General features: G+C 54.3%; 1 protein-coding gene across 8 annotated transcripts in view; it reads right to left on the bottom strand.

The window, feature by feature from the left end:
* The window catches only part of TOM1L2 (target of myb1 like 2 membrane trafficking protein), a 109,837-nt gene that overhangs the window by 6,492 nt on the left and 75,973 nt on the right, over positions 1–27,372 (bottom strand). For 3 of the 8 annotated variants that reach the window (XM_019753739.3, XM_074320044.2, XM_019753740.3), the window contains exons 5-14: positions 27,086–27,220; positions 25,513–25,671; positions 22,727–22,843; positions 14,563–14,696; positions 12,235–12,283; positions 11,707–11,830; positions 9,815–9,932; positions 8,670–8,745; positions 6,283–6,348; positions 559–618 (exon numbers count right to left, since the gene is read on the bottom strand). In XM_019753739.3, the coding sequence (XP_019609298.2) occupies positions 559–618; positions 6,283–6,348; positions 8,670–8,745; positions 9,815–9,932; positions 11,707–11,830; positions 12,235–12,283; positions 14,563–14,696; positions 22,727–22,843; positions 25,513–25,671; positions 27,086–27,220 (1,038 nt within the window). Of the gene's footprint in view, positions 1–558; positions 619–6,212; positions 6,349–8,669; positions 8,746–9,814; positions 9,933–11,706; positions 11,831–12,234; positions 12,284–14,562; positions 14,697–22,726; positions 22,844–25,512; positions 25,672–27,085; positions 27,221–27,372 lie in introns of all 8 variants that reach the window. The other 5 variants (XM_074320045.2, XM_019753741.3, XM_074320046.2 and 2 more) reach the window with 3 other exon arrangements.

The following is a 27,372-nucleotide window of genomic DNA, read 5'->3' as shown; positions in this document are numbered from 1 at the left end:
GCTTCTTTTAGGTCCAAGATACTGGAAGCTACTGAAGAGGGAGATAGCGGTGAATTAAAAAACAAAAAACAAAAAAACCCCACTTGATTTATCTCTGTGTATATGTCACACTTAAAAGAAAGAAAAACCAAAAAACGAACAAAACACTCCACAAAAAAACCCCTCTCAATTTATCTTTGTGTATACGTCACAATTAAAAGAAATGAAAACCAAAAATCAAAAAACTCCACAAAAAGCAAAAAAAGAACCCAAGCACAAACACACCTGCTGAAAGTGAAAAGTAACGGGGAAAAAGTAAGTGTATTTTGGAGCCGGCTAGAGCTAGATGAAGGATGGGGCCAGCTCGGGGCGCCACCCCAACTGGCCTCCTCAGGCCACAGGTGTTGGAGGGGAAGGCCAGCTGTGAGGGCCTGGTGGCGGCAGGAGCCACTCTGGCCCGGCCTCCCTCCTTCACCACCCCCTGGGGGAGCGGCCCCCTCAGGTGTCCCTGAGGCCTGTCCTCAGAAGCGCCTCTGCCTTGCTACACCCCACACACGAAAGAGAAAAGTCGAGTCTCACCAGGTCGGTCCTGAGCCACAGCTCAATGTCGTCCATGACAGAGGGCCGCACAACGGGGATCTATGGAGGCGGCAAGCAGCGGGCCAGGCAGCCCCACAGCCAGGTGAGGGAAGACAGAACACCGAACAAAGGAAATCGTCAAAAGCAACCCCAAACAAAACCAATATGTACACAGAGCAAAAAAAACACATGAGCACAGCAGGCACGGGCAACGAGGCAGCCACATGGAATGGCAGGTGAGGAAAGCAATGAGGTGGCGAATCTAAGCAGCAGGACCGACCGGGGGGCGGACGGGCAGGCGGGCGGGCGGCAGTACGCATTCTTGAAATGGAGAACTTTTTGACTATGGTGTCAGCCCTCACATCATGGGTTTCTCAGCCCCCGCTGCAAAGCAGGGTGCTTGCTTCTGAATGCATCGCTGATGACAGCTGGAGCACGAATGCCTACCTACTGCTGAGCCCAGCCCTGGGGGTGACTCCAGGGGCCACCAGTGGGTCCCTTGTGCCACTGGGAAGGCCAAGTGGCAGTCTGCCCGGAGCATGGGTGCAGGTGGTCAGGCAGGCCTGGGAGTCTGCACGGGGTCTGCTTACTCACTGAAAGTATTTCAATGCATCTCTAAGGGGCGTGGGGGTGTGGGTGTGGGGTGCGCTGGGTGTGGCCTGGCCAACAGAAGACAGGCACATCTCACCACCAACAGAAACTCAGTAAAAACAAAGGCTTTGATGACAAAAGGGACTGCCAGGCTTTAGTTGCCTTTGTGTCTCTTTAGGAGAAACTCACTAAGCGCGTGTGAATGCAGCAGCTCCCTTTAGCCCTTTCTTCTCCGCTTTCAATGGCTGTCTGTGCCTCAGCAGCCAGAGAAAAGAAGTTCAACTGCGATCTGGGGAGCAGCGGGCGGGGGTGGGGCACTGAGCCCCTAAGCAAACAAAGACACACCTCACGGGTCCTTGGACAGTGTCCACGCAGTGGTTGGTCACCTGTGCCAAGGGCCTTGGGGACAGTGTTCTGAAAAATGCATTTGGCTAGAAATATTTATGTTGCAGTAAGACATGATGAGAAGTAAAGGTAACCTTTAACCCTCTAGAAGCCCCGTTAACGAAATGCTGGCTCCCAGCCTAGAGGAGTGATCTGATGCACATCAATCCAGGTGACCTGCCCCCCCACCTGGCCTGGCGCACGATTTCTAAAAAATCCCCAGCACTGAGTCTATAGCTAGCTTCACCACAATGTCACAATCTAGGGTAAGAATAAAGTTAAAATAAGCAGTAAGAGGATTGTTTCAGTGTTTGCCAAATCTAAAAAATCACATGACCTTAACAAAGGAGAACAGAGATTTCGTATCAGCAGCCCTGCCCTGCGTGACAAGGCACTCCTAGAGGTAGAAAGCTGCCGAAGATGGGGTTTACAGCAGGCAGTGGGCTGGGGCCTTCGAAGCCCTCCCCACGCACGCTGAACAGAGATCTGATTCGGCCAGAGTCCTGCACACACTCACTCAGCGCGGCCGAAGACCCCTCACTCTGGTAACTTCATGTGCTTGTGCCAAACTACAGACGCAGCGTGGGCAGTCCACACACATTTCCATAAAGGCTCGAGTTAATCTGGATCAGATTCGGAAGATTCTATTTTCATTTTATTTCTTTGACTTACTTACTAGGGACTTAAGAATATTGAAATGAAAAAATGTCACAGAGTTCAAATCATCTGGAAATGACTGAGGGACAAAGAAGACGTGATTCACACTCTGGAGGGCACACGCGCCCAGTGGACGTGCTAACAGCACTAGACACAGCACCTACCTTCCCCATCGAGAAGCAAGCAGTAGGGCACAGGGTGCGATCTGCTAACTTTATGCTTGCTGGCAGGGCTTCTGCCTGACACATTCTCATGGCAGGAGATGCCAGTTTCATTATCTTGATGCTTATAAGTCAGAATGCCTGGCCTCTGGGAGGATGTGTACATCGCCAAGTTCCCAGAACTAAGGCTTAGAAAGTCAGCCGCATCTCCAAAGAGAAAACATGCCCAACAGCAGCTGTTGGAGTGCGTGCTGGGCTTTTTTTTTAATCTACCCAGCTTTAGTCCACCTAGGAGTAATGAAGACTCCATGGACAGAGCTTTCCAACATGTCGCAAAAAGCTTGAAAAAAGCCACGGAGGGGTCATGGACCTTAAACCTTCAGATTTTGCTCATAATTTTTTTGTTACTGTTCAAAAATAAATCCCTTGAGGCTGTGGATCATGCTCTAGTTTTCTTCTTTGAGGATTAATCTTGAGAGCCAGCGTGCTCAGAAAATAAACATTGACATTTGAGAAACTCCTCACCACCTCAAAAAAAAAAAAAAGAAAAAGAAAAAAATCCCCCCAAAGTGGATCATGGGAACCCTTTTCTTCCCTCTCCCAGCCTTCTCCAAGTGAGCATTAGTGTGCTTATGGGAAGGCATCCTGCAGGCGAGGCTCAGGCTGGGCTCAGCTGGTCCCTGCGCTCACGGTGTGGGACCGGGGGTGAGTCGCTCCTCTCTGCAACTGCTCCTTCACCCAGGAGCTCCTAGGCCCCTGCTGTCCTAAGAAGCCTCAGAGCTTCGGTGGAGAGTCAGGGGCAGGGGCTTGGGCAATTCTGGTCCTCGGTTTCCTCATCTGTGAAATAGGGTGATGGCTAGGTTGTATTTAGCATTCACCACGCATGATTCCAAATCCCTTAATTTCTAGGTTGGTGTGTCTGTTTTTGGATGTCAGAAATTATTAGAATTGAATCCTTACAGGCACTTGGCCTCAGGGCATGAGTCACTGAGGAGCTGGGGCTGGGCTAACAATAATGCTTCTCTAAGGGAGGGCAGGGGTTGCCTTGCTGTGGTCCCACACGCTCCTTAGCGATATAACCCTCCTGCCCTGGTAAGCCAGGGCCTTCAGTATCACAACAGGGTAAAGTCCCTTCTAATGATGAGGCAGGAGGGTTAGATCGCTACCAGACACAGACTAAACATGTCCGCTGATCTATAAATAGGGGCTGGAGACACGGTGAGGGAGGAAGAGGAAGGCCTCCCAGCCAGGCTGACGGAAGGGGAGGCCGTAACTAGAAAGAGGGCGCTGGGCTTCGTCACTGCCCTGTGGCCTCGGGCACAGCACCAGGACGCTGGGAGGCCTCATCATTCCCATCCCTCAAATGAGGGCCGGCCCAGCTTATCCCTGAGACTGTGGGCTCTGACCTGCTGCGGTTTTAGCATCTTCTTGGACAACGATCCCAGCTGAAGTTGGGTCTAAGGGGTCTGAAGAAGAGTGTGAGTTGGAGGAGGGACACAGAAAGGGAGAAAGAGATGCAGGAAGAGAGAAAAATAAAAGAAGCTAGTCCCGGAGCACCCTCCAATAAAAACCAGGGCCTAGAGTAACCCCCTCTGAGGACAGGCCAGACGGGCTGGCTTGGCAGAGGCAATGGTGAGATGAGCCCTGCCTATGTTCAGAGTCCAAAGAGAAACGGACATGTCAGGTGCCAGTAGCAGAACTGACAAGAGCGGTGGGGGAGCTGTCTGCTAGCAGCTTGTCCTCACGTGGCTGCAGGCAGGGCAGCTCTGCGTAGGGAGCAGAGAGGTGCAGCCACTGCCAGTGGTCTCTGTGGCCTCGGGCTGTGTCTGGGGGTCCTCCAGGTCTGAGCAGGGAGCCCCCCACCCTAAACCTGGGCTTTGGCAGCAGCAGACTTTTCACTAACCTAGTTCTGTTCGTGGGACTTATATTCGTTCATCTCCGGATATTTTCCTGGCTGCACCCTCAATGTGGGGGATACTCCTCTCTGATCAGCAGCCGGAAAAAGGCCCACGAGCTGGAGGGTGGGGAAGGGCACCCCCCACCCCACCCCCCGCAGCCTCGGGCAGGCCGGCTCATGGTGCTTGTCAGTGTTTTCTTCGACTGGTCACGAGCCTGGCAGTGTTGACTCCGGTGCTGGAGAGCCATTCACCTAAAGTCCCAGGAGAGCCAGGCTCTGCCGCCCACAGCGCCCACCTCCAAGGAAACCTAACTGTCCAATGCGATTTCCAAGGTGACAGGAGCAATTTCTGTAGCTCGGGAATGCTATTTCCAGAGAAGTTGTGAAGGTCTAAGAGGCCTTTGGTCTCACTCCATAGTACAAAAAGTTTCCAAGTAAAGAATTTGTACCTGGGAGGTCTGGAAAGGCTCAGGGTTCTAAACTACAGGAAATAAGGCAAAGCAATTAATGCACGTCGTTTAAAAGAAAAAACACAGCAGTCAGGCAGGTGAGACACCAGGTTAGCTGTTAGTTGGGCTTATTTCTGGGAAGTCGGAAACTGGAGCCCTCGGAGGGGACAGGTCAGCGGGGGTGGCCTGTGTGAGCAGAGGCAGCCCCCACACCAGCTGCCAAGGCCACACACAGGGTCGGTTTTGTGGGCAGTATCCTGTCTTGCAGGATTAATAGGCACAAGGACACATGGCTGGACTGTCCCAATTTGGACAGCGGAGTGCACATGGTCTCTAGGAGTCACCACACATGTGGGCCAGAGCCCCAGGGTGTCACTGAACAAGCAAAGGAGGAACCCTGGCAGCCCATGTCTCCAAGAATGGCCATGGGGTCTGGTGCAGAAACAGAGCAGGACGGAGTGCCTGCTGCTCTGACAGGTGGAGGGAGATGGGCACGGCTGTGCAAAGGTTACCAGCTCCAAGCTGGGGGGCAGGCAGAGACCCCATGTCCCCATGGCTCTGATGGGCCTGCATGGCCCACAGCTTTGTATACTGGTCACACCTTGCTCAGGCAGGAGACCCCATGCTCCCCGCAGCCTCGGACATGCTGGCCCTGCTTGAACACCTCATCCCCTGGACACAGCCTGGCACGGCCCCAAGGGATCACTTATGCTTCTTCCCTGGTGTGTGCCCTGTGTCTCCCCACCCCAGCTATAGGGCAGAGGCCTACATTTCCACTGCTTTTCTCACTTCTCCTTCTCTGCGCCTCCTGCCACACCAGCCAACCTCTGGGTTCTATGTCAGAGGCGTGCGGTGAGGGCTATGGCTTCATCACAGGTGAAACCAGCACACCAGGGCAAGCAGCCTGGAGCAAGGTCACCCCCTCTCTGTGCCTCTCAGGGCCACCTGATCAGATGAGGCAGCAGAGACACTCACAGGTGTCTGTGTCAGGAAGGCTCTACTTCCTGAGAACTATTAATAACTGCATTTAGGATATTAAACTCCCCTGGCTTTAATTTCATTCTTTTTATCCTGTTCCTATTGTGTTTGTGAGTTTAAGAGGTTTTAGATCCTTCTGGGGGACATAGTGAGCACAAATAACTAAATTGTAAACACCCATCAGCCCGGGACTGCCAAAGTCACAGGCTGGCGGGGGCTTCTCTGACCGGTCAGATGCTTGGAGTCTGTTCTCTTAGAAACATCCCCTCCCAAGCAAAAGCCACAGTAACGTGTGCTCATCCTGGAAAAGCGAATACTGTTGAGAGCTCCAGAGACCAGTGAAAGGAGGGAAGAGGCCCTCCCCTCACTCCTGAAAATGCCCCCGACCCTGGAGGCCCAGGGCCATGGACTGCAGCACACAACCAGAGGCGGTGTTCCTGGGCTGGACGTCTGTGGCTGAAGGAGACTGTACAAAGACAGGAGGGGAAAATTTGGCGCCCGGTCAGAAGGAGAACGGCCTCGTACTGTCTGACTCACAAGGGCTCAGCAGGTGACACAGGGAAGCGCTGGGGTGGACAAGGGCTCGGCTCAGCTGGTGACCTCTCACCATTCCTTGGGTTATGAGCCAGCTGTCTATGGGCTCCAGGCCAGAGTCCCCACCTTTACCTCTCTTCTGCATGGAGGACAGAAAAGTCCCAGAAAGAAAAGTCACAGCAAGACCCATGGTAAAGTAGCAATCGTATATACATCATGGAAACAGAGAAGCCCCTGTTCAGAGCTGGTCGTTTGTCATGTAAGGAGATGTGACCCAATGTCTGCCCCCCTGCCTGGCACGTCCCCCTTACCTACCTGGCAAAGAAAAGTTTAGCAACCAAGAGTCCCAGCACCGTGCTGTGTACTCGCGCCAACCATTCCCATACACTTGGAAACTCTCCGTGAGGTCACGGAGGTCACCCAAGGCTGCTTCTCCCAATTAGGGCTCTCGGGGTTGGCAAAGCATCGATTTAGCAAAGAACTTGCTTTTACAAAATCATTTCTACTTTTTTCTAACTTATTTCTGCTTTTTCTTCTTTTTTCCTCCTCAGTTACCTGTGTGTTCTTTTTCCAAACTCTTAATTTGAACATTGAATTTGGGTAAATCACCTTTTTTTAAATGATAAAAGTATTTAAAGCTAAGACCACCGATTTGGTTGCACTGCGGAGGAATGGCTGTACAGGTCCCCCCCACACACCTTATTGTATTCTTACTTTCCCCCTTGACCCAGTTTACATTTCCAGGCCAGCATGGTTTAAGATATGTAACACCGTAACCTGAAGTACTGGTCTAAAGATGCACGTGAGTCAGTGTGTGTGTACAGACACCAACACACACACACACACGGCTAACACAACCCTGCTTTCCCACATTGCCCCATCACGCAATAAACATGAAACGCAATATGCCTACCACCATGAGGAAAACATGCTGGAGTCATCAAGACCTTTGAAAACAGGGAGACTGGCCAAGCCACACACCCAAAGGGTGAAGGGTGGGAAGCAGGCTACCTCCATGCTCGGACCCAGGTGTGGGCACGGATAATGGCAGAGGTGTTGTAGGACACACCTTGGCATGGCCAGGGCAGGCCCTGGAGGCAGAGTGGGAAACCACCCAGGTGAGCCTGGCTGAGGTGTGGGGCTGGAGGCCAGGACAGGGTAGGCCAAGAGGAGGGGTTGTCCTCATCTGGCAGAGTGCGGGTGGCCCTCACCCGGCTCCCTAATGTCCTCCCTGGGTTAAGTAGTGGGAGCAACAGAACCAAGCTCACTGCATAGATTTTGGGAGTCTGGGTCTCAGGGGTTCAGGTGGCGTTCTTCCATGGAAAGCAGGGTGCTAAGAAACCAAAGCAGCTGGGTTGGCTCTTCTGTGCCCCCTGGTGGCCAGTGGAGAGGGGCGTAGAGTGCTCCGACCAAGTCGGCTGAGGGAAGGAGAGGCGTCCCTTCCCTCAAGGGGGGTTTCCCATGGAAACCAGGCTGCAGCACTGCTGCCTGCCTGGGCCCATTGGGGCCGGGGCTACCGGAGACCAAGAACTGGCATTTGGGAAGCCAACCCTCCCATCCAGTGAACAGGGGAGCCCCGCCTCTTTCTAGCCCATCTGGGGGACCTGAAAGGAGTTCCAGCTGTTCTGGGCTATTGTCCCAACAGCCCTCCGTTTCCCCACCCCTGCAAACAAACATTCATTCACACACAGCCACACACATTTCTTAGTTAGGCAAAAAGGGGAACAATCTTGTGAGAAGCATTAAGACAAATCCTTTCTCCTGTCATGATCTGAAATCTTACAGAAACCAGGGCTGCATTTGGGGGCTCTGACAGCACCACCCCTCACCTCAAAGTACCTCTGCTTTAGCTCTGCTCCTTCCAGACACAGAGCTCCCAGAACACCCTCGAGCCCACCCCCACAGCCCCAGCTGCCCAAACAAATCCTGACCATCGAATAGGGTGGGCACTGTTTCTCTAGGCCAGCTCCCGACGACCAGCAGAGAGGTGGCTCAGGTCAGCTTTGCCCCTCCTGTAAGCGTCATTATTTTGTCAGGGCAGGCCCACCCCCAGGGCACTGACCATTTGAGGAGAGACCCTCTCTGGCTGTAGGAGACCCGTGCTCTGAGAGCTCAGGGCCACCCACTCACGGCAGGGGGACACAGGACTTTCCTTGGCACTCCCAGGTCACCACGTAGGAAAAGCAGGGACTCTGGAGCTGGACCTCCGAGGAGTGGACCCTGCTTGCTGCCTGCTCACTTGTGCCTCACACACATTGCCACCTCTCTGGGCCCATTTCCTCTCAGGTGACCTGGGGTGTCCCTCATGAGGTGGGGTGAGGACTCAGTGAGTTAATACAGTGCTCCCATCCTGCTCTCCAGTGCAAGCCAGCTTCTGCCTAATTACCCAGCCAGCGTTACCAAACTGCCTGACTTTCCCTCCAGAGGACCCCCGGCACAAAAACGGGGTTAAAGACCTACCACTTCGGAGCTCTGTTTCCGACTGTCTAGTGCAGAAGCAAGTCCTCCGACTGCCTGGGGATCCTCATAGGTTACCCTGGAGACAAAGCACAAGCAGAATCAGTGGTCACGGGGGAGGGGCGGTGACCGCTAATCACGTTCCCTCCATGGCACCTTCTTCACATGTGCTCGGAGAAACGTTTCCCACAGCCTTGGCATTTGGCAGAAGCTACCGGCTCATCTTTCGCGCTGGCTGTTACGGAAGCTAGGAGGCCTGCCTGGGCTCCAGCACTGGCTCAGCTCCCCCTCTCCTCTCAGGTTGGGGCACTGTGCACCTCAGCAGTGGTGAGTGCTGAGCAACGATACGAGGGCATCTCTACAGCTCCCGACAGGACGCCCAGAGACTACTCAGCGGGAGGGGTGACATAAAGGCACTTCTTATTCTGAAAGCAGCGGCCTCAGTGGCATTTAACAAGGATGCTATGGGATTGGGGTCTGCTGCTGCTTATGAGCTGAGGGTCACCTTCCTTTGCTCCTGACCTCTTTTGTTGTATCCGTTTTAAAAGCAACTTTTGCTGGTGAAGGGCGCATGGGTCCTTGGGCTTCTGGCCAGCCTGTTGATTCTGAGCGAGGGACTCAGAAAGCTAAATGCATAAGGTGCTAGGCCCCCAGGAAAGGTGGGGAAAGTGTTCCTCGCCTGCCCGTAGGCTGAACAGAAAGCTCAAAGCCTGCTCCAGTGCCTCCCTGACAGGCAGTGGACTCTCTTCTGGAATGGCCCATCCTGACCAGACTGCTGTCAGGGAAGGCCCTGCCCGCACCCGGGGCAGGAGAACCGCGGAAGCAGGTCAGGCCCTGCCTGGCTGCACCTTCTTGCTCGCAGCTCCTCCTCCAGACCAGGTTTCAGCAGCAGCAGCGTGAGGAGCAAAGACAACAACAAAGCACTCTCTCCGACTGACAGGAGAAATCCAGCTACAATCGACCCCAAGGTGGGGAGGGACTGTCATTTAATATCTGTGCCTACTGCCAAGTCCTCACAGCCATATTTCAAAGTTCTTGGCAGTCCTGGCGCTGGTAAATAAAAGGCCTCTTTGTGTTGGCCCGTGACCAGGCCTGGATCCATCCTCCCCCAACACCTTCTGAGAGCCACTGAAATGGTCCCCACATACGTCTTGCGTTGCTCGGCCAAGGAGTTCCCTCTCGTCTGGGCAAACATATCAAAGCCGTCATGGGGATTACACTGCTGGAGTGAACTGAGGGTGCCGCTGACGCTCTCTGTCCCCAAGTCTGTGGCAACAAAACAGATGAGGGGAGCATGAGAACAAAATGTGGATCGCGGACTTCATGGAGGGTCCCAAGTTAGGGTGCCAGTTGAGCAGGTTCAAGTTCTATGGGTGGGGGGAGGTAGGGGGACACAGGACTTTCCTTGGCACTCCTAGGTCGCCACGTGCAGGAGCAGCCACGGGGGGGGGGGGGGAGATGGGGAAGAGAACAGCCACTGACCCCCAAGTTGCTCACGTGGGGAGAGAGTCATTACGAATGAAAGGGAGATTCCTGCAGTGAGAAAGCCGGGCCTAGGGCCGGTGTCCCTGCAGACGTCCGGTAACGCCTGCCGTTAGTAGTAGGGACTCCACATGACTTTGGCGCAATGTCTACGGACCTGGGCCATTTAGTTATGTGACAAATATTTCTCAGGTACCCACCACGTTCAGAGCCAGATCCTGAGAGGACCAAATTGAATCTGACGTGGTCCTTCCCCTCAAGGAGTGCACAGAGTAGGAGGGAGACAGACGCCCACAGCAGTGCGCAGCTTGAGATACAGGAAAGACTCGAAACTGACACAAGAGTGGGTCTTTAAAACCGAGTGCGACTATGCTGTGGGGAGAAGGGTGAAGGGCAGGTAGGTACAGAGGCACAGGGCCTGCAGCCCAGGGTGTGTGAAGCAAGCAACGCTCATGGAGCAATGAATGGAGGACGAGGCTGGACAGGCAGGTGGGAGACGGCTGGGGAAAAGCCTCGAATGCTAGGTAAAGGAGTTGATGGGAAAAACTAGACCCTTTTAAGAAGGGAGGCAGCATAATTCAGTTTGAATTTGGGGTATTAAATCTGGTGGCCAAATGCTGGATGGATTGAAGGCAGAGAAATCTGTTCTGTCAGAGAAATCATGGCTACAGATATATGAGATACTGAGAGCCAGAATTACAGCAACTGACAGGTCACTAAGTAAAAGCTCAATTCAACTGAAATGAAATGAAGGTATAAATACTATGAAATAAGAAAACAGAAAAGCAGGGTAGAAGAAAGAATTTTGAGGGGGCCATGCTTATTCATTATTTCAATACTATAATTTTTTTGGTCATAAATTGGTATCATCTAGTGTATTTGCAGCATCCAGAGTCATATATACACTTTTAAACTCAATGAACTGTTCATTCCCGCATGGGCCACTGTGAGCTGCACCCTCCTTAAATAAACAAACAAACTAAATGAACTGTGGAAAAGTGTTAAGTTTCTTGTTTTAGGTTTCAGACTGTGAAACACTTTAGGCTGATGTTAGTTCAAGGAGAGCAATGTGTCAGTGCCACCACCTCCTATTTCCAAGTCCATGGCAGACATCACCAATCAATCACAGACTCATCATCCAAGCCCTGATGTGGCTTCAGCATCCTTCTTAGACCTGTGTTCCAAGCAGCCAATGACTGAAACTTATTTGCCATCCTTGGCCTAGTTGATAGTGAGAAGGAAATTGCTTCAACCATAAGGAATATTGTAGATAAAACACAGCAGCCACCTTTCTTTAAAAAGCAAACAAGTTCCAGTTCTTTGGAACTCCCCCAGCCCCTGCTTTCCAACACAGGTTTAAACTTTTAATTTTAGGGAAAGAAGTTATGAACTGAAGGTGGTACAACTGGCCAGGACTCAGGAATATACTTTCCCATGGATTCCCCAAAAGGGTCTCTTCAGGCATTCCAACACAGAGAGCAAACGGGACCGTCAGCCCAGACACACAACCGGGAAGTGGCCTGTGAGGGAGGCTTTGCACCCCCCATGAGACACTCACCCAAGCCGGCAAGCTGGGAGGAGAGGGAAGATGGGGGTGCTGTGTTCCCCACCATTGGGCTCACCACGGCTGGAGACCCTGGCCCCAGGTCTATTAAGTTGTCTTCACTCACTTCATTCAGTACCTGTCAGAGCATGAGATGGCAGTGAGCCCCAGAGCCCGTGCTCTGGTCTCCAAGGTCAAAGCCAGCAGGCACCATGCAGGGTTTCAACACTGCACCAACACAGAGCAAGGCAGTTTCCCTCACTCCAATATCAGGGGTCCACCGTGGGCCCTGGCTGCAGTGAGCACCTGCCCACTGGCTCCCCCACACACACTTAAAGGAGGCAGGGCTGAATCAGTCCCCAGCACACGACAGGCCTTCCCCGCCACCCTCCTGCCAAGGATGTGCCTGCTAGCCCTTCCTCAGTACCCCATCAACCACAGCCTGCTGTATTTACCCAAATATTTAATATCCCAGTCAGGAAAATCAAACTGAGGCAGTTCTCCTAGCCTCCGGAGACGAGACAACCCTGCAGGAATACTTACACCGTTACTGCCATTTTGAACCGATCGGCCCGACCTGTATCGTTCGAACCTAACAGAGGAAGGGAAAGCAGAGTAAGGAAAGAGGGGTGATGGGGCACCGTGATGCTCACTGGTCCTGTGAAGAGCTCCTGGGCACCGAGGGCCCTGGGAGGCCAGCAGACACTGAGGCTCTGGGAAAGGAGACCAACCAGACCCATACTGGGGGTGTGGGGAGCGGACTCACACATGACTGCACTACGCCTTCCTCTGCCTGGGGCTCCCCCAAGGAGGATCAGGCTCTTGGGCTCACCCAGAGGCACCCACGGGCACCGAGGGAGGGTGCTGGCTGGCATATCCGGGAGGCCGTTATAAGCACCCCCAGCCATCCCTACACCCTGGACCCAAGTGCTCCTCTTGTCTCTGGAGGGACAGGCTGAGCCACCCACTTTACCTGGGGGCAAAGCCAGGCAAAAAGTGCAGCCCCCTCCGACTTCAGAGAGCTGTGCTGGGGAGTAATTATCTGATGTCACTGAAATTTTGCAGCTCAACTTGCTGGAGTAAGGGCCGTAGGGCACCCACAGGGCCGGCCCCTAGAGGAGAAAGACAGGCACGGGCCCCTGGCCTAGTGAAAAGGATCCCCCACAGCTGTAAAAAGGGTTAGGCCAACCAGAGATGGGCAGCCAGCCAGTCTCCTCCCCCAGCCTGTTGGCTGCTGTCTGGCCGAGGATGGGACGTGGCTTGAAGCAACTGCAGAAGCCCTCTCCTCTCCCTTACCTAAGTCCTTCTCATGCCAGGTAGGGAGCACGAGAGCAACTGTGAGGCGTGTGTGGGGGCTGCCGGTGCATTGAAAAGCTCCCAAACGCTCTGGCACATTGGTAGCCTAGAGCATGTCTCCAGCTGGAGCCTGGAGAAACCAGGGCTCACTGAGGTTTGCTGCTCCACACTGGTCGCCACTTGCTGGGTCAGTGCCTGGTGAGCAGGGATCCCCACATGGGACAATCTGGTTGGGACATGTGTGTTGACCGTGGTTTTAAGAAAGACTTGTGTGGATTTTCAATCATGGAGAACAGCAGTATTAATATATCTGAAAAGTATCTAACCCTGGAGTGCCTTTCTGATACCCTCTTCAAGGGATAGTCTTGTCAAAGGCACTCTAGCCAAATGGCACCCCACGGCTAGACCCAGGCTTTGCCTCTGAATGTGGGGTAACACTGGGACTGGCAGACTCAGGTGAAAATGCCCACATTAGTTTCTGTCATCATATTCTGGAAGGGGCTGAAATAGGTCTAACAGGTTAAAAGTCAAGCCCCTTTAAAGTGGAGACATTGGAACCGCATAGCAAAACCAAGAGGTCTCAGGCTGGGAGTCGAGGGGCGTCAGATCTGCTCCTGTTCTCCCTCCAACTGGCACATCCCTGGGTGGCCCCACGTTCTTACTGCACGTTTCTTCATCTGTCCGGTGGACACTGAGCCACTTGTCCCTGCTGCCACAGTCAAGGTGAGACAAAGCCCAGCACTGTGACAACCACAGCAAAATCATCCTCTAAGCCCCCAAGTGCAAGTAAGTATCTGTCACACAGATAGTACATGGTGCTGGAGCCAGCGTGGGGTCAGGGCCCCAAGTCTCCAGGGGACGCGGGGATTAGACCTCGAGTTAGGCCTGGTCAAGGTGCTTTCTGGTGCTGACGGTGGGTAATTCAGGAAAGCCCGAGGCGCCCCCGAGGGCCGATGGGGTGGGACAGTGATGCAGTGGGAACACCTCCGGTGGAAAACTGCTTCTGAATGAGACTCTGCACTTCCCCCCAGGGAAGGCTTTGGAAAGGGAATAGAATTTGCAAGTTTGTTACCTCAAACCCAAAAATGATTTGGATGCAGAAAGAACTGAAGTGAATGTGTGTGTGCTCTGTACGCAGACACATTCCAGCACTTACAGCCTGCCTGCTTCTGAGCCTCCAGACACTCTGACATTTGCAAAGGGAGGGAAAAAGTCTCTTTCTTTAAAGATTGGAAAGAGGAAGTCTTTTTTCTGTAGTAGAGATTTTCCCCCTTTAATCCTTTTCAAATTCAAAGGATCTTCAAAGGAGCAGGTGCCCCCGTCCTCCCCCTGCCTGGGGGGGGGGGGGACGGGAAGGCAGAGCAGCCTGAGGCTCACAAAGGGCAGAGCCTAATTCTGCAGTCACCGTCCTGCTGCTGGCTTCCCAGGAGAACAAGAAGCATTTTCCCTGGCTTCTGGGAACAAATTAGCAGCTCTGATGAGTATTTTCCAGCTCTAATCTCTCTCCCCCCCCCCTTTGTTTATGAAGGAAATCGCTCTTGTGGCACCGGTGGGAAAGAGGCCCCTGGCTCCCACCTCTCGTATCTGAGGAAGACGTTGTTGAGGTCGTCGTTCACGTGCAGCAGCTCCTCAGTGACCTCCTCGTTGGACACGCGGGAGATGAGCGCCACGATGCGCTGCTGCATGGCCCGGCAGGTCCTGTTCAGCTCCTAGGGGACACGCGCCGCGGGCTAGCCGGCTGCCTGCGCTTTCGGTCGGGACAAGGCGGGCCAGCTCGGGCCAGCTCGCACAAGGCACAGAGGGTACATGCTTGTCCACAAAGCCAGGCCTGGGCAGGCTGCAGAGTAGGGGCCTCCCTCCCTGCGCACTCCTGCCCCGAGCAAACCCGTCCTTTCCCAGCAGACAGGCAAACGTCCGTACACGTGCACTGTGGTGTGTATCTAAGCACATGTATGCACAAGCTGTTTTTAAATGCAAGGGGTGATTCACTGCAGCTTGCTTGTTTTCTTCAACAGAATATTCCAGACTCTGCCCATCCCTTTGTACAGATGATCTCATGCCCTCGCGTGTGTATTATAATGTATCGCATCATTCTTCTATTGATGGCCATTTAGCTTGTGCTCTCCCTTCCTTGGGCCAACACAAATAACGTACAGGGAGTATTGTTATGCGTACACGTTTACGTATCTGCCAGCCTCCATAGGATGAATTCCTAGAAGTGGAATTTCTGGGTGAGAGGGTGTTTATGGTCTTTGGTAAACTGACTGGTAATAGTAAAAGCCCATTCCAAAGGATGAGCTCAGTTCATTTATACTCCCGGCAACAGCATGAGAGTGTTTTACAACGGCATTAGGTGCATGTTGGTCAACCTGCGGAGGTCTCAGAAGCTCCTAACGCCCCCACATGGCTCTCATGAACCCCCAGTCACCATTGGAGCCCTCTCACCCTTGAAAGCAATGGCCTCTGCAGACAGGCTATACACCTGGTTTCCGTGGGCCTTCCCTGCCCGACAGCAGCCTGACTCATGCTCTCATTCAAACCTGCTGCGGGGCTCCCTCCAACACCTGCCAGGGCTCCTCGCCACCCTGTAGGCCAGGCTGAGGACCTACAAAGGCGAGAGCTGGCAGCCCCGCCGGGCGGGCCCCACAGCATTCCGGACTACAGGAACTGCCTGTGGGAAGAGCTCCACATCCCAGTGGGTCCGGCAGAGGTGAGATGCTGCCCCCACCTACCTGGACACTGGAGGCAGCTGAGAGAAGGGGACCAGGGGTGAGGCAGAGTTCTTCCTTCTCACGGCTCAGCCTCAAAGCTACCTCTTTTTGAAAATGTGCTGGTAGAACTACTCATTGCAGACATACGTGACCTCTGCTCAGTTCTGGATCTTGTCTCATCATCGGGCTGGCTTGGCCAGGTTTCCCCTCCTACCAATCCTAGACTCCGTGAGGGAGCTGCCATCATGTATCCCCTGGCGATGCCACACACAGGGAAATGGCCCAGGAATCATCTGCTGAGTCTGATCGCCCAGCTGATCAAGCACAAAGCAGGAAATCGGGGCCTCCCTGTGCCCCTCCTGCCCCCCAGGGCCCAGGGCGCCTTGCGGCATGGTGTCACCACACAGGGGCATTCTTATCTGCCCCGCACCCCAGACCAAAGCTTCTGGGGGGCAGAGATGGCATGTCTTGTCCCTGTTTAGCTAGTGCTGGTCACTGACACATAGGAGCCCCTCCTTCAGTGCTCCTGAGAGAATAAAGGCAAGTTGCATTCCTTCCATCCACATGTAGGCCAAGGGATGCAACCGCGTTCCCTTACGCACGCACACGCACACACAGCCCTCCTTCACTCCTGAAGGGCGATGGGTGTCCTAGGTTGGATCCTCTTACCTAGGCAGGTAAGAGCAAGGTAGTGACAGAGTAAGGAGATCACGGCCAGCCAGACACAGGCCTGGACACTCATGCGATCTCCTTCCCCAAGAGCGGGGACAGCTGAGGAAAGTGGCTCAGCCCAGTATCACACCAGCACAGCTGTAGTTTTCAAGACAGAAGTTCCATTGATTTAGGCAGCGGGGTACAAGAGCGGGTGTCCCCCCTGAGCAAAAAGTTTCATTTGGAGATTCTCTGGCTGGCTGGGCCCTGTCTATCTGGTTATGGAAACACTGCCCTTTGCCTTTTGCCCTGTTGCTAGCCCCCTGCCCAGCCAGAATGCTGCTGTCAGTCTCTCCTGGGACAGCAAGACCAGCCAGCATCTGGACCTTCTGGCTTCTTCTATAAACAGATTCCCACTCTTGGTTCTCTTAAGACTAACATTCTAGGTTTTGGAGAAGACAGGATTATTTCTGAAAATAGGGGGCTTCTAGGAAATCACTGGATACTCACAACCCGTCTCTCCATACCCGACCTGGATGAGACAGAGGAAAGAGACACAGCCCCTGCTGGTCTGCTGTCTGCCATCAGCTCTTCCTGGGCCACCACTCACTTCACTGCCCTGGGCATGTGCCCAGTATACACAAGACCAGCACTCGAGGTGCCTGAAAACAAACCCCAATGAGCAAAAGGATCTCAAGTCCCAGCGACGGGCCTACTCCCTTCAGCTGAGGCGGCCCCAGCAGACAGTCCCAGGACAGGGAAGTGTGGCTGCGTCTGGGGCTTGCTTTCTGGGTTCCTGGGTTGGGGAGTAGAAAGGGAAGAGGTCAGTGACTTCCCATCCACACTGCAGGCCAATTCCAAGATGCGGGACCTGCCAGCCAGGGGAATGTGGCAGTGTGTCCTGGGGAACAGGTCCAAGGCCACCCCTGCAGAAGCTTGCCCTGAGAAGTCGGCGCTCTGCCTGCACTGTTCCTCTCCTTTTCCATCAAGCAAATTCCTACTCTTCCTTCAATGCTCCAGGATGTTTCCCCACCCCAACACTTAATCATAAAATCTTTCAAACATAGAGCAAAGCGGAAAGAATTTGAGAGTGAACACCATGCACCCAACGCCTCAATTCTACCATTAACATTTTACAGTCCCGGCTTTCCCACACGCCTACCCAGCTTTCCATCTCCGTACCCACCCAGAAGGTTTTCTGGGGACCCCACCACCCTCCCTGCTCAGGACTTCAGCAGCACTCTAGACACAGCTCAGCGCTGTCACCCCAGGTCTTGGGAACTCCTCTAGCTGAGCCTCCAATAACTCCAGCCCTGACCCCACCCTAACCGTGGAAGCCCCAGGACAAAGAACAGGCCTCAAGGATGGTCCACTGCAGTTAAAGGAGAACCAAGCCAGATTCCTCAGAAGATTGCAGGGAGTGTCTCAAAAACTTGTCTCTGAATGCCCCTCGCAGCAGAACCCGCAGACGGGAGCGCAGGACTGGATCCCGCCTCCCCGACAGAGCCCGGTCCCTTCTGGGTGCTGGGGACTAAGTGGCAGGCGGCAGCAGCCATGACTCGATCCAGGCTGCCAGCACGCTCCGGGTAAAACAAGGGGGCTGGAAAAACGGTGAAGCTCTGCAGAGGCCACGGAGGTGCCTCCACAGCATTGGGTCTGGGGCACTCCTGTGGCAGCCTGTGAACATCACAGTGCTCTGTAGAACTCTACTTGCAGAGAAAAGAGTTCCAAACTTTATAGAAATGTTTGGAAAATACTAGATGATTTCTGAGCCTCTGCTAGCTTTAACATTATGACCTCCGGTTGGAGGCAGAATGGGACCCATGGGCACATGATCTCACGGACGGTAGCACCACGTGTGCTTCTGCCGGCCGGCCCGTGCATTTGCAGCCTCGCCCCCCCCCCCCCCCCCCCCCCCCCCCCCCCCCCCCCGCCTCCCACTGCAGTGCTGGCTGCGACCGCCCCAGCCCCACAGGCAGAGCCTGCCTGGCGCTCTAATCCAGAGAGGCACTCAGGGGTCTGACCTGGGGCTTCTCAGTCAGGGATCTATCTCCAGGGCTCTCTGCAGAGACAAAGTTACCATCTCCGTGCTCTTACCTTTAAGTTACTGTCTTAAAAAAAAAAAAAAAAAAAAATTAAAGAGGAAGAAAAAAGACAAAGAGATTGAAGGAGAGAGAAGGGCCAGAATGTTAAGATTCTGCCACCGCAGATGCCAGCCGGCCACGTGGCCTCCACAGGGTCACCCCCAGCCAGACCACCGCAGGCGCAGCCGGGAGGCCTTCCTCTGCCTCCCTCCACCTCAGACCGCTCAGAGAGCGACTCCTCTCTCGTCCTGAGATACCAAGCGCCCACAGCCGGCCCACTGACCAGCAGCTGCGACAGGAATTTCCTAAATGCTGAAAATTTCAGCTTTGGCCTCCTTCTCTATTGGTTCTCAACAGGGGGAGAACATCTGGTTTCTGTTCTTTGTGCAAAAGCCCTCTGCCTATCAGAACATCTTATTAAAATATCCTCTCTCTTCTAATTAATCCCAGTGCCTTTATCTTTTCTTCAAGGGACACTCTCATCCCCACCTCACAAACAACCTTTTAATCATCGTATGGGTATCCTCTGAACCGACTCCAACTTCTAAAGAGCACGAATAACGTCCTGAAGATCTGCATGTTACAGCTGCAAAGGAGAGGGGAGGGAGAACACATTCTTTGTTGAAGAGAAAGGAGGAATGATGAAGCTAAACACGTAGAATAAACTAGATTTCTCTAGAGAAAATGGTCCTGAACATTCAGTCTTTTGTTGACATGAGATGGAAGAAGCAAGAAGGAAGAGGGGGATATACCATCTGCCTCTTCAAGAAAAGACATGGAGGAAGGCTTCTTTTATTATCTGATGAATAGCCAAGTAGGAATGCCCATCATTGAATTAATTAAATTTTAGCATCATTGAATTAATTAAAAGTTCTTATTAATTGAAGACAAAGGTCAAGAAGCTCATTTGGGAGACAGAGGATACCGGATGACAGCATCAGGATCATGAAAGAGACACAGGCTGCAGCCAAGGGCAAGGACTTGAGCGGACAGAGATGCAGAACCTCGTTTTAGGCCCAGACCCAATGCACAGGCTGGGAAGATATGGCTCAACAGCCACATGAGAAAGAGACGGGCGGTTTTCAGTTGACGGAAGCTCTCGATTTTATGACGTCTGCCTCTTGCTGAGAACTGCCTCGTCTTCTACAAGGTGGGCTGCCAACGGCCACACAGAGATTGGGCCATGGGCAGTCTTCAAATATTTCAGGACCTCCCACATGAAAGAGGAATTTGTTTTGTTCTTTGCTGGAGAAGACAGCCAAGGGCAGCAGTTATGGGGACAGACTAGCTTGTCGTGTGCGAGGCTATGCCAGTAACAACCACAAAGGCTCCCACCTGTGGATGGCGTGTTTGTGCCCAGCACTGTGCTAGCTAGCCCTGGAAACGGATGCTGTCCAGTCCTTCCCAGGCGCCAGTGAGAACTCCCGCACGTGAGGACAGGCACTTGCTCGGTGTCACCCAGCTCATCAGCAGTTGGGACGGGACGTAAACCCAGCGAGTCCTCGGCCCAGCTGTGCGGCTTCCACCAGCCTAACCAAGACATGCGAGTGGAAACGGAAGTGCTTCCACAGGCTGACCTGAACAGTCTATTGTTGAGGACGTTACAAAAAACGAGGCAGGCACCAGGCAAGCTGCTGCTGAGGGCATCTGAGCGCAGGCGTGGAGTTGGACTAGTTGCCTAGGTCTCACCCAGTCCAGAGCTAAGGGCTCCACACACTGGAGGAGGTGCTGTGTTCCCCCTGGGGGTCCTGCTTTACCTTCCCCAGGGGCTGCAGCTAAGCTGACAGCACAGTTGAGTGGAGTAGCCTCAGCCTCCCTCAACCACAAGTCACGCACCCACGAGTCCTCCGGCAAACAGCTCTCCCCACCGAGCTTCTGCGCGGCGCTGCAGGCCTGTGGGAGGCTGCACCTGAAAGTGCTTTGCGATGGGCAGGAAGCGCTCGGGACATAAGCCACCCCTAATTACGGTTGCCCGCACCAGTGCATCCTGGGGCTGACACCTCCAATTTCCTCTCTTCCCATTTCCTCCACCTCCTACCCAGCAATTTACGTTCGAGTCGGGAGCAGCTTCTGTTGGCACGAACATTTGGGTTGATGACAAATGTGTTTATTTCCACGGCCCCGGCCAGCACTGTGAGCTCTGGACAGCTTCTACCCAGAGCAATCTGGCAGCTGTCCAGCTGCACTGAGGGTCCTCGGGGCACATTCTGATCCCGTCACTTTCCAAGCAGACTGTGCCATTTTCCCACGTGGGAGGCTCGCCATTCGGGGTGGCCCTGACCCCTGGGAGACCCTGCCTGGCGGGCTTCTGACTGCCGGGGGAAGCAGGGGAGGAAAATGTCAAGAGGAACTGAGGAGCGAGGCCGGCAGCCAGGGAGCCATGTCTGTTCACACAGAGCTGCCTGACTCCCGAATCTTCCGTGCTGAAAGGACAGCCGCCCACTGATACCCAGAGCCGTTCTTTCTCTGTTTGATTTATAAGATAGCAGTGAGGGCTGGTAGGCTCAGAGTTGGAACAAAACAGAGGGAAGGAAAACGTCATGGGAAGCAACCTATTTTTGAAAACTGTGAGCTGACGCCAGGAGATTATGTTCTGTTTGTCTTGGCTGATGGGCTTGTTTTAAAAAAACACACACACACAGACAGACACACACACACAGAGTATTCCTGCTGTCTGGGTCTGCTCTGGCTGTCTGGAAGCACGCTGGCTTTGTTCAGCCTACCCCCTGCTGCCAGGAGCTGGGCTCTGTCCACTGCAAACCCCTTGTCAGCAGGAATTCTGATGCTGACACAGCACTGAGCTGCCTCAAGAGGCCCTCTCAGTTTCTGGACTGTTTCTGGACGGATCTCAGATTCCAGTGCCTTGGGTACTGCCTGGAAGAAGCCCCGACTGCAGGCTGAAAATGGAGGCCAGTGATGCATTAACGGGATGCGGGGTCCCACGGAATGTGGCCTGTGGACAACTGGACCTGCTCAGCTGAGGCAAGCCTGGTCTGCTGCAGTTGCCAGAGTGAGGTCGGGGACTAGGAAGGGAACACTTAGGGGTCCTTGCTTGGGCAAGCAGAGAGGACTCGTGCTAGCTCCAAGAGCAGCCCGATGTGGTGATTTAGTGGAGATGAGCTGTTCTCCTGTCTCCTGCACTAGCTGTGAGCTCCCCCAGGGCAGGGGTCTCAGCCTATGCATCCCTGTGCTTCTAGGCCTTTGCTCTGTGTTCGGCCCGGAACAGGCCTTCACCTAGCCTCCCCCCGAAGCTGCTGGCTTGGGAGGACGAAGAGGGCACAGGAAACAGCTTGGGACGAGGGTCAGGCACTCCAGCTGTGTGTGTTACTGAAGGACAGGGCCATCAGAGCCAAGCCTTCACAGGCTGCAAGTGTGTGCCAACAGAAGGGTGGGAGGTGTGGCACTGAGGGGGCCACGACGGACGACTCTGATCGCCAGACAAGAACGGCAGCAGCAGGCACTTCGCGAAGCACTCAGGCCGGCTGGCCAGGCTGGTCCGGCTGCTGACCTGTTTACTCAAGCATCCAGCCACTTGCAGTTTACCGCACCCCTTCTCCACCACCACCCCCTTCAGAAGGTCACTGCTTCTAAGGGCAATGCTGCTGCCACAGCGAAGACCTGCTGTCTAGGTCTGGACCTGCTGGCCTGGGAAACAGGCCTGAGGCCGAGTCACTGGCTTTAGTCTAAAGGCGTCCCCTCAGGCCAGCCCTGCTCCTGGACCTCTTTCTGCCACAATCCCAGAGCTGCAGGGTGTCCAGAGGTGGAAAGGCCAGTTAGCAACCGAGCCCTGGGGACTATCCCGCAAGCCCCTCAGCCTGGGAGTCCTCGGTGCTCGGGAAGAGAAATGGAGGTTCAGCTCCACCTCGGTGTCAGGAAGGTCTGGGGGTACCGTGTGACTAGAAGGGCTGCCATGAGCAGGAAAGACTGAAGGTCCCCTTGCAAGTGTTTATGACGTAATGTTGAGGGAGCAGAGATACACAAAACGTACACATAATATCATCTCAACTACATTTGACATAAACACAGAAAAACGTTTGAAAGAAAACATATCCACACATCAGTGGTGGTGACTTGTGGATGCTGGCATTAAAGAAAATTATTATTGTCTTCTCTGTATGTCTATTTTCTTTCCAAGGGCATCTGTTCTGCAGTTGGTATTTTATAACCAGGAAACAAATTAACTGGCCTCTGAGCACCCCCAGGAAGTGTGAAGCTGAGCAGGCCTGCGTGGACTGGGTCGCCCCCTCACTGCCACCCCAGGCCCCGAGCCCCCACAACAGGAGGCCCCCTCACCTGCAGCAATTCCAGGTCAGACGAGTCCTCCTGCCCTGGGACCATTTCCGTTAACATCTCAGACATGACTTTTGTGTTTCCTCGAACAATGTCCAGCTCGCTCCGCAGCCTGGCAATCTGTTGGGGCCAGAAAGGAGAGGTCAGTCAACTATACCTGGCTGGTGACAGTCCCATCCACTGTGACATCAGGTCACACTTCTGAATCGGTGCAGCAGCAGAAGCCTTCTCGTCTCACTGCGGTCTGCACGTGAGGGTGACGGCCGCTCTGAGAGAGTACCGAGTGGGGTCGTGAGGACACCCCGGTGACCAAAAGTTTGCCACTGGGGACTCTGCTTGTGACGCTGAGGCAGTGCCACGCGGGGCAAGCATGCCGGGCCTGGAGTGGGCCGCGTGCTGTGCAGCCTCAGCGCTCCCACCACAGAACCTTGAGTAGGGAATTACTCTCTTAGGCCTGTTTGTGCTCTTTCAAGTGGGAGTGATGCAGTGCGTGATCCCTAAGGTCCCGTCAGGGCCGGAATTCTTGTTGAGAAACCTCATAGTTATAGACTCTGGCCCCTAGGAGTTTATAACCTAAATCCTATGTCCTCTGAGAGGCTGGCCTGCATTACCTGCACTTTGCTGCTGTGGCAGGACTAAAGGAGCGGGAGCGAGAGAAGACCCCAGGGGAGACCCCTCCTCACTCAGCTCCCTGCCAAGGGATAACACTGCCCCTTGAAAGCTCCCCAACCTGCCCATCCAACAGAGCTCCCCAGAGCCTGGGCCGGGCCGCCTCCCCTGCTGCAGGGGCACCATCCAGAAGGGCGCACCTTAACTTCTCTGAGCTACAGTCTCCGCACCTGTGTAAAGGGGATGATCGCCACACCTCAGACGGGCGCTGCGACTGATGGGAAAACGCCCGCACAGTACTGACGCACACATAAACACATATTGATTAGGTCCCTCTCCTGTTAGAAGGTCCAGAGGCTGGACTTTGCTATTGCTCATAACTGCACTGACCCCTCTCCACAGAGAAGCCTTTTCTGACTGCCCCCCCCCCACCGTGCCCCTGAGCACTCCCACCTTCCCCTGCAGGCCCCCCTCACCCCATCCCCCATCCTGGGCAGAGCTCCTGGGGACAGGGACCCCTGCTGGACTGAGGTCTGTACCCTTAGCATGGGGCAGGGACAAAAGGACTCAATACATGTTTATCTGATGGACGGGTGGATGAATGGCCATCCAGGGTGATGGCCGGGTCCTGCGGCTCCTGCCTACCTCTGGCTCTGCCTGGTAGGCCCAAGTCTTGGCTGAGAAGAGGTTTCTGGCTGGGGAAGCCCAGGCCTGAAGCAGTCAGAAACCATGTGGGTCTGAAGCCCGGGGGAGTCTAGGCCAGGCTGGCTTCCTGCCCAGCTCTGCTTTCATTTTCCCTCGGGGGAAAATTTTCACTCCAAACCCTCCTCTCAACTCTGCTGGCTGCTGGGAGGGCTTCTCCCAGGCTCCCACGCACACTGGGCGAGTTGGCAGGGGGTCTCAGTGGCCATCCCCCTTCAAAAATGTTCACCTTCCCTTTTAACAGAAGACAGCACAGTTCTGCCCATGGGAGCAGAGCCTGGAGCCGGAGACAGTCTTCCCCAGAGCTCCCTGGCCATTGTGGATAATGACAAAGGGAGAGTGCAGGGAAGTGAGGCCCACAATTAATGTGAGCCCTGCATTCCAGCACCCCCACCCCAGCAGTGCACACAGCACTTGGGTGATTATCACAGGCCCGTGACTGCCCCACGTGGTGAGAGGGAAGGATTACTGCCCCATTCTACTGACAGGAAGACTGAGGCTAAGTGACCTGGCCAATGCCTCCTAGTGAGCAGCAGAGTGGAGACGGTCCAGGCTGGTCTGACTGTCCAACCGTACTCCCTCCTGGACCCGGCAGAGCACCGAGAGGTGGGGCCCTGGCACAACACCTCGTTAACCAGAGAGAAGCGCCTGACCCCTCTGTTTAAATGAGGTTCTGTAATGATGACATTGTCACAGATATTAAATAAAGACTTTAAAACTGCAAACATTGGACAGATTTTTTTTTTTTCAAGTCTGACCAATTCTCAAATTTTAATGAATGGAAATTCTAGAGATTCACCGAAAGACCAGTCTCCACAACTCATCTAAAAATACCCAGCTTGGGGTTAACCGGCATTAGCATCTCAGGAAATTACTCAGGGAAGGAGGCGGTGTTTGGGATAAAGGCAGGAAGAGCGCTTCCTGAAGGCCTCCCTGCCATGGCCTGTGGCCTCTGCCCTGCTGATCGGGTCACCGGCCTCTGATGGCTGACAGCTCTCACAGGATAAATCAAAACATCTCTGCATGACACACAAGGACACACAAGGCTTTTCACAACTCAACTCCATTCCCGTGCCTGGGCCTCACCTGCTGCCACCATTTCCTCCCCACCTGGACCCTGCACCTGCACCTCCCTCTGAACCTTCCACCTGGTGTTCCCTGCGCCTCTGGACCACACGTGGCTGGCAAGGCCCTCGTCAGCTCCCAGGGTTGCCTTCCAGGCACTGCTCACCGCTGGGCTCACCGCTGGGCTCACCGCTGGGCTCAGAGCGGCGGGTCTGCTCCCGCCACAGCATGACCACGCTGTCCTGAGTGACTTTCCACCTGTGTCCCTTACTTGACTGTGAGTCCCCCTCGGAGTGGGGGCTCGGACCTTCCATTTGCGTGTCATTCGTCTGGGAGGCCTCTGTGCGTGTCCCCTGGAAGGGTGGATGGGGACAGTCGGCTGGCTCGCCTGTGGCCTGGAAGTATGCAAGTACCTGTTCTGAGTTGGCTGTGATGGGGCCAGTCACACTCAGAGCCGGGGCCTGCGGAGCGGAGTAGGGAGCAGGAGGCGGCGAGGAGTAGGAGCCGGCACTCGTCCTCTGCTGCGACTGGGACCTGGGCATGGTGGCGGCTGGATCCACTTCAGGGACACTCTGGCATGGCAACAACAAAGTCCTCCGTTCACTTGGGCGGCCTGTGCAACTGGGCCTGGCACCTACCCCACCCAGCACGGCCCTGCGCACCACAGCTGCCTGCAGGGAGGCGGGGGCCCCACTTTTCTGCTGGCCTGTGATGCTTGAGGACGCTCTCCGCCCCCAGTCTCTCCATCTGAGGGGGGAGCTACCAGTGGCTCTTCCCTCTGCTCCGAAGGCAGCAGCGAGAGCACTCGGAGAGAGCGCGGCTCGTGGTTCCCATTATGGGGCCCACCCAAGGACCCAGCAGAGGGGTGCTGCTATTAAGTCTTGCTACTCGTGAAACCTTGTTTGGTACCAGAAGATTCCATTTTGGTCTTTACAAGGAGACAAATATAAATAGTAATTATGCAATTTACGGAATGTTCGTTGTAATTATAGGGACAACAATACTGTTCTGTGTCGTTATTAGAAGAAAAAGACAGGTTATGTGCTTGTTCCACACAGAGTGAGTGGCTTGGAGGCACCAGAGTGAAAACACTGCTGTGGAAGTATGATTCCTGGTGCTTTCCCTCTGGGCACCGCCGAGCCTCCTCAGCATTAATGAGCTGTGTCCCCGCGACAGACCGCACAGGCACGCCGTCCTTCTCACCCTGCTTCACAGATGGGCCAGTGGGGCCAGGCAGTGTGCTCAGATGAGCCCTGCAGCTGCTGGCTCTCTCTGCCCCGGCCGGCCAGGGCTGCTCCCAGCCGGCAGAGGTACGTGCTAGCTTCCCCGGAAAAGGACGGACGTCGTCGCCGGCAGGCTTCTAATTCTGAAGCACAGAGCTGCCCCTGTGTAAGAGCTTCAGCAAGAGACATCTAAACGGACCTTCCACGGGCTTTGCATCCCAAGGCTGATGGAATCCAAGGGTGTCTAGGCTGACGCTGAACTCGTTGCTCAAAATGAATTTTAGACCCATTTAGATGCATCTGATTCACTTGTACAGCTGAAAAAACCCCAAACTGCTCTCTGCGCCATGCTCAGTGACGTCAGCTGCTCTGCATGCCAACGCTGAGGAGCTCTAGTGCTGTCAAAGGGGGATGCTGGCACCCCCACGCCGGATTCCTGAGCCTCTGCAAAGCAGCTGTTAATGACCCTCACAGGATGGCTCCACCCAAGCCGCCATTTCCATGAAAACGTCTGAACTGATCCCTCTATTCTATTCCTCCACAGGCAGGATGAAAACTGGGGGGAGACACTGCTGCCACTTAATCACCAGTCAACCAGCTGTCTCACTCCTGCATTCCCCTTGTTATTAAAAAGAAATGCCCTGGAGCTTTCAGGAAGCATGATGACAAGCTGAATAATTCAAATGGAGCAGCAGAAGGGCGGTGGTAGTGGCTTGCCTGTTTTGCAATAGGTCTTTCCAGAAAATGCCAGCTGGAAGCTTACCCGCTGTGGTGTGTGTATGGGAGACAGAGCGTCCAAATCCGCCATGGGAAACTCGACGCCTTTCCTTTTCAGCTCCTCATATATGTGCACCACGCCTGTGAGGTCAGGGCTGCTTCGAAAGGCATCAGCCCACGCCTGGAGGACAAAACAGGCCTGTTAGGAAGCGTTTCTCACCAAAGGCTGTCTCGCTGCTTGAAAACCCAAAGCAGCCCAGGTTCCCTCAGAGGCCAACGCTCTCCTGCACGCGAACGCACATAGCGCTGCCCAAACGTATCGTGCTCCTCTCC

Source organism: Rhinolophus sinicus, chromosome 12 (genome assembly GCF_057876585.1).
Source record: "Rhinolophus sinicus isolate RSI-liver-muscle chromosome 12, RSI-T2T, whole genome shotgun sequence".
NCBI lineage: Eukaryota > Metazoa > Chordata > Mammalia > Chiroptera > Rhinolophidae > Rhinolophus > Rhinolophus sinicus.
Note: the sequence above shows the minus strand (reverse complement) of the source record. Positions and strands in the feature narration are given on the sequence as shown.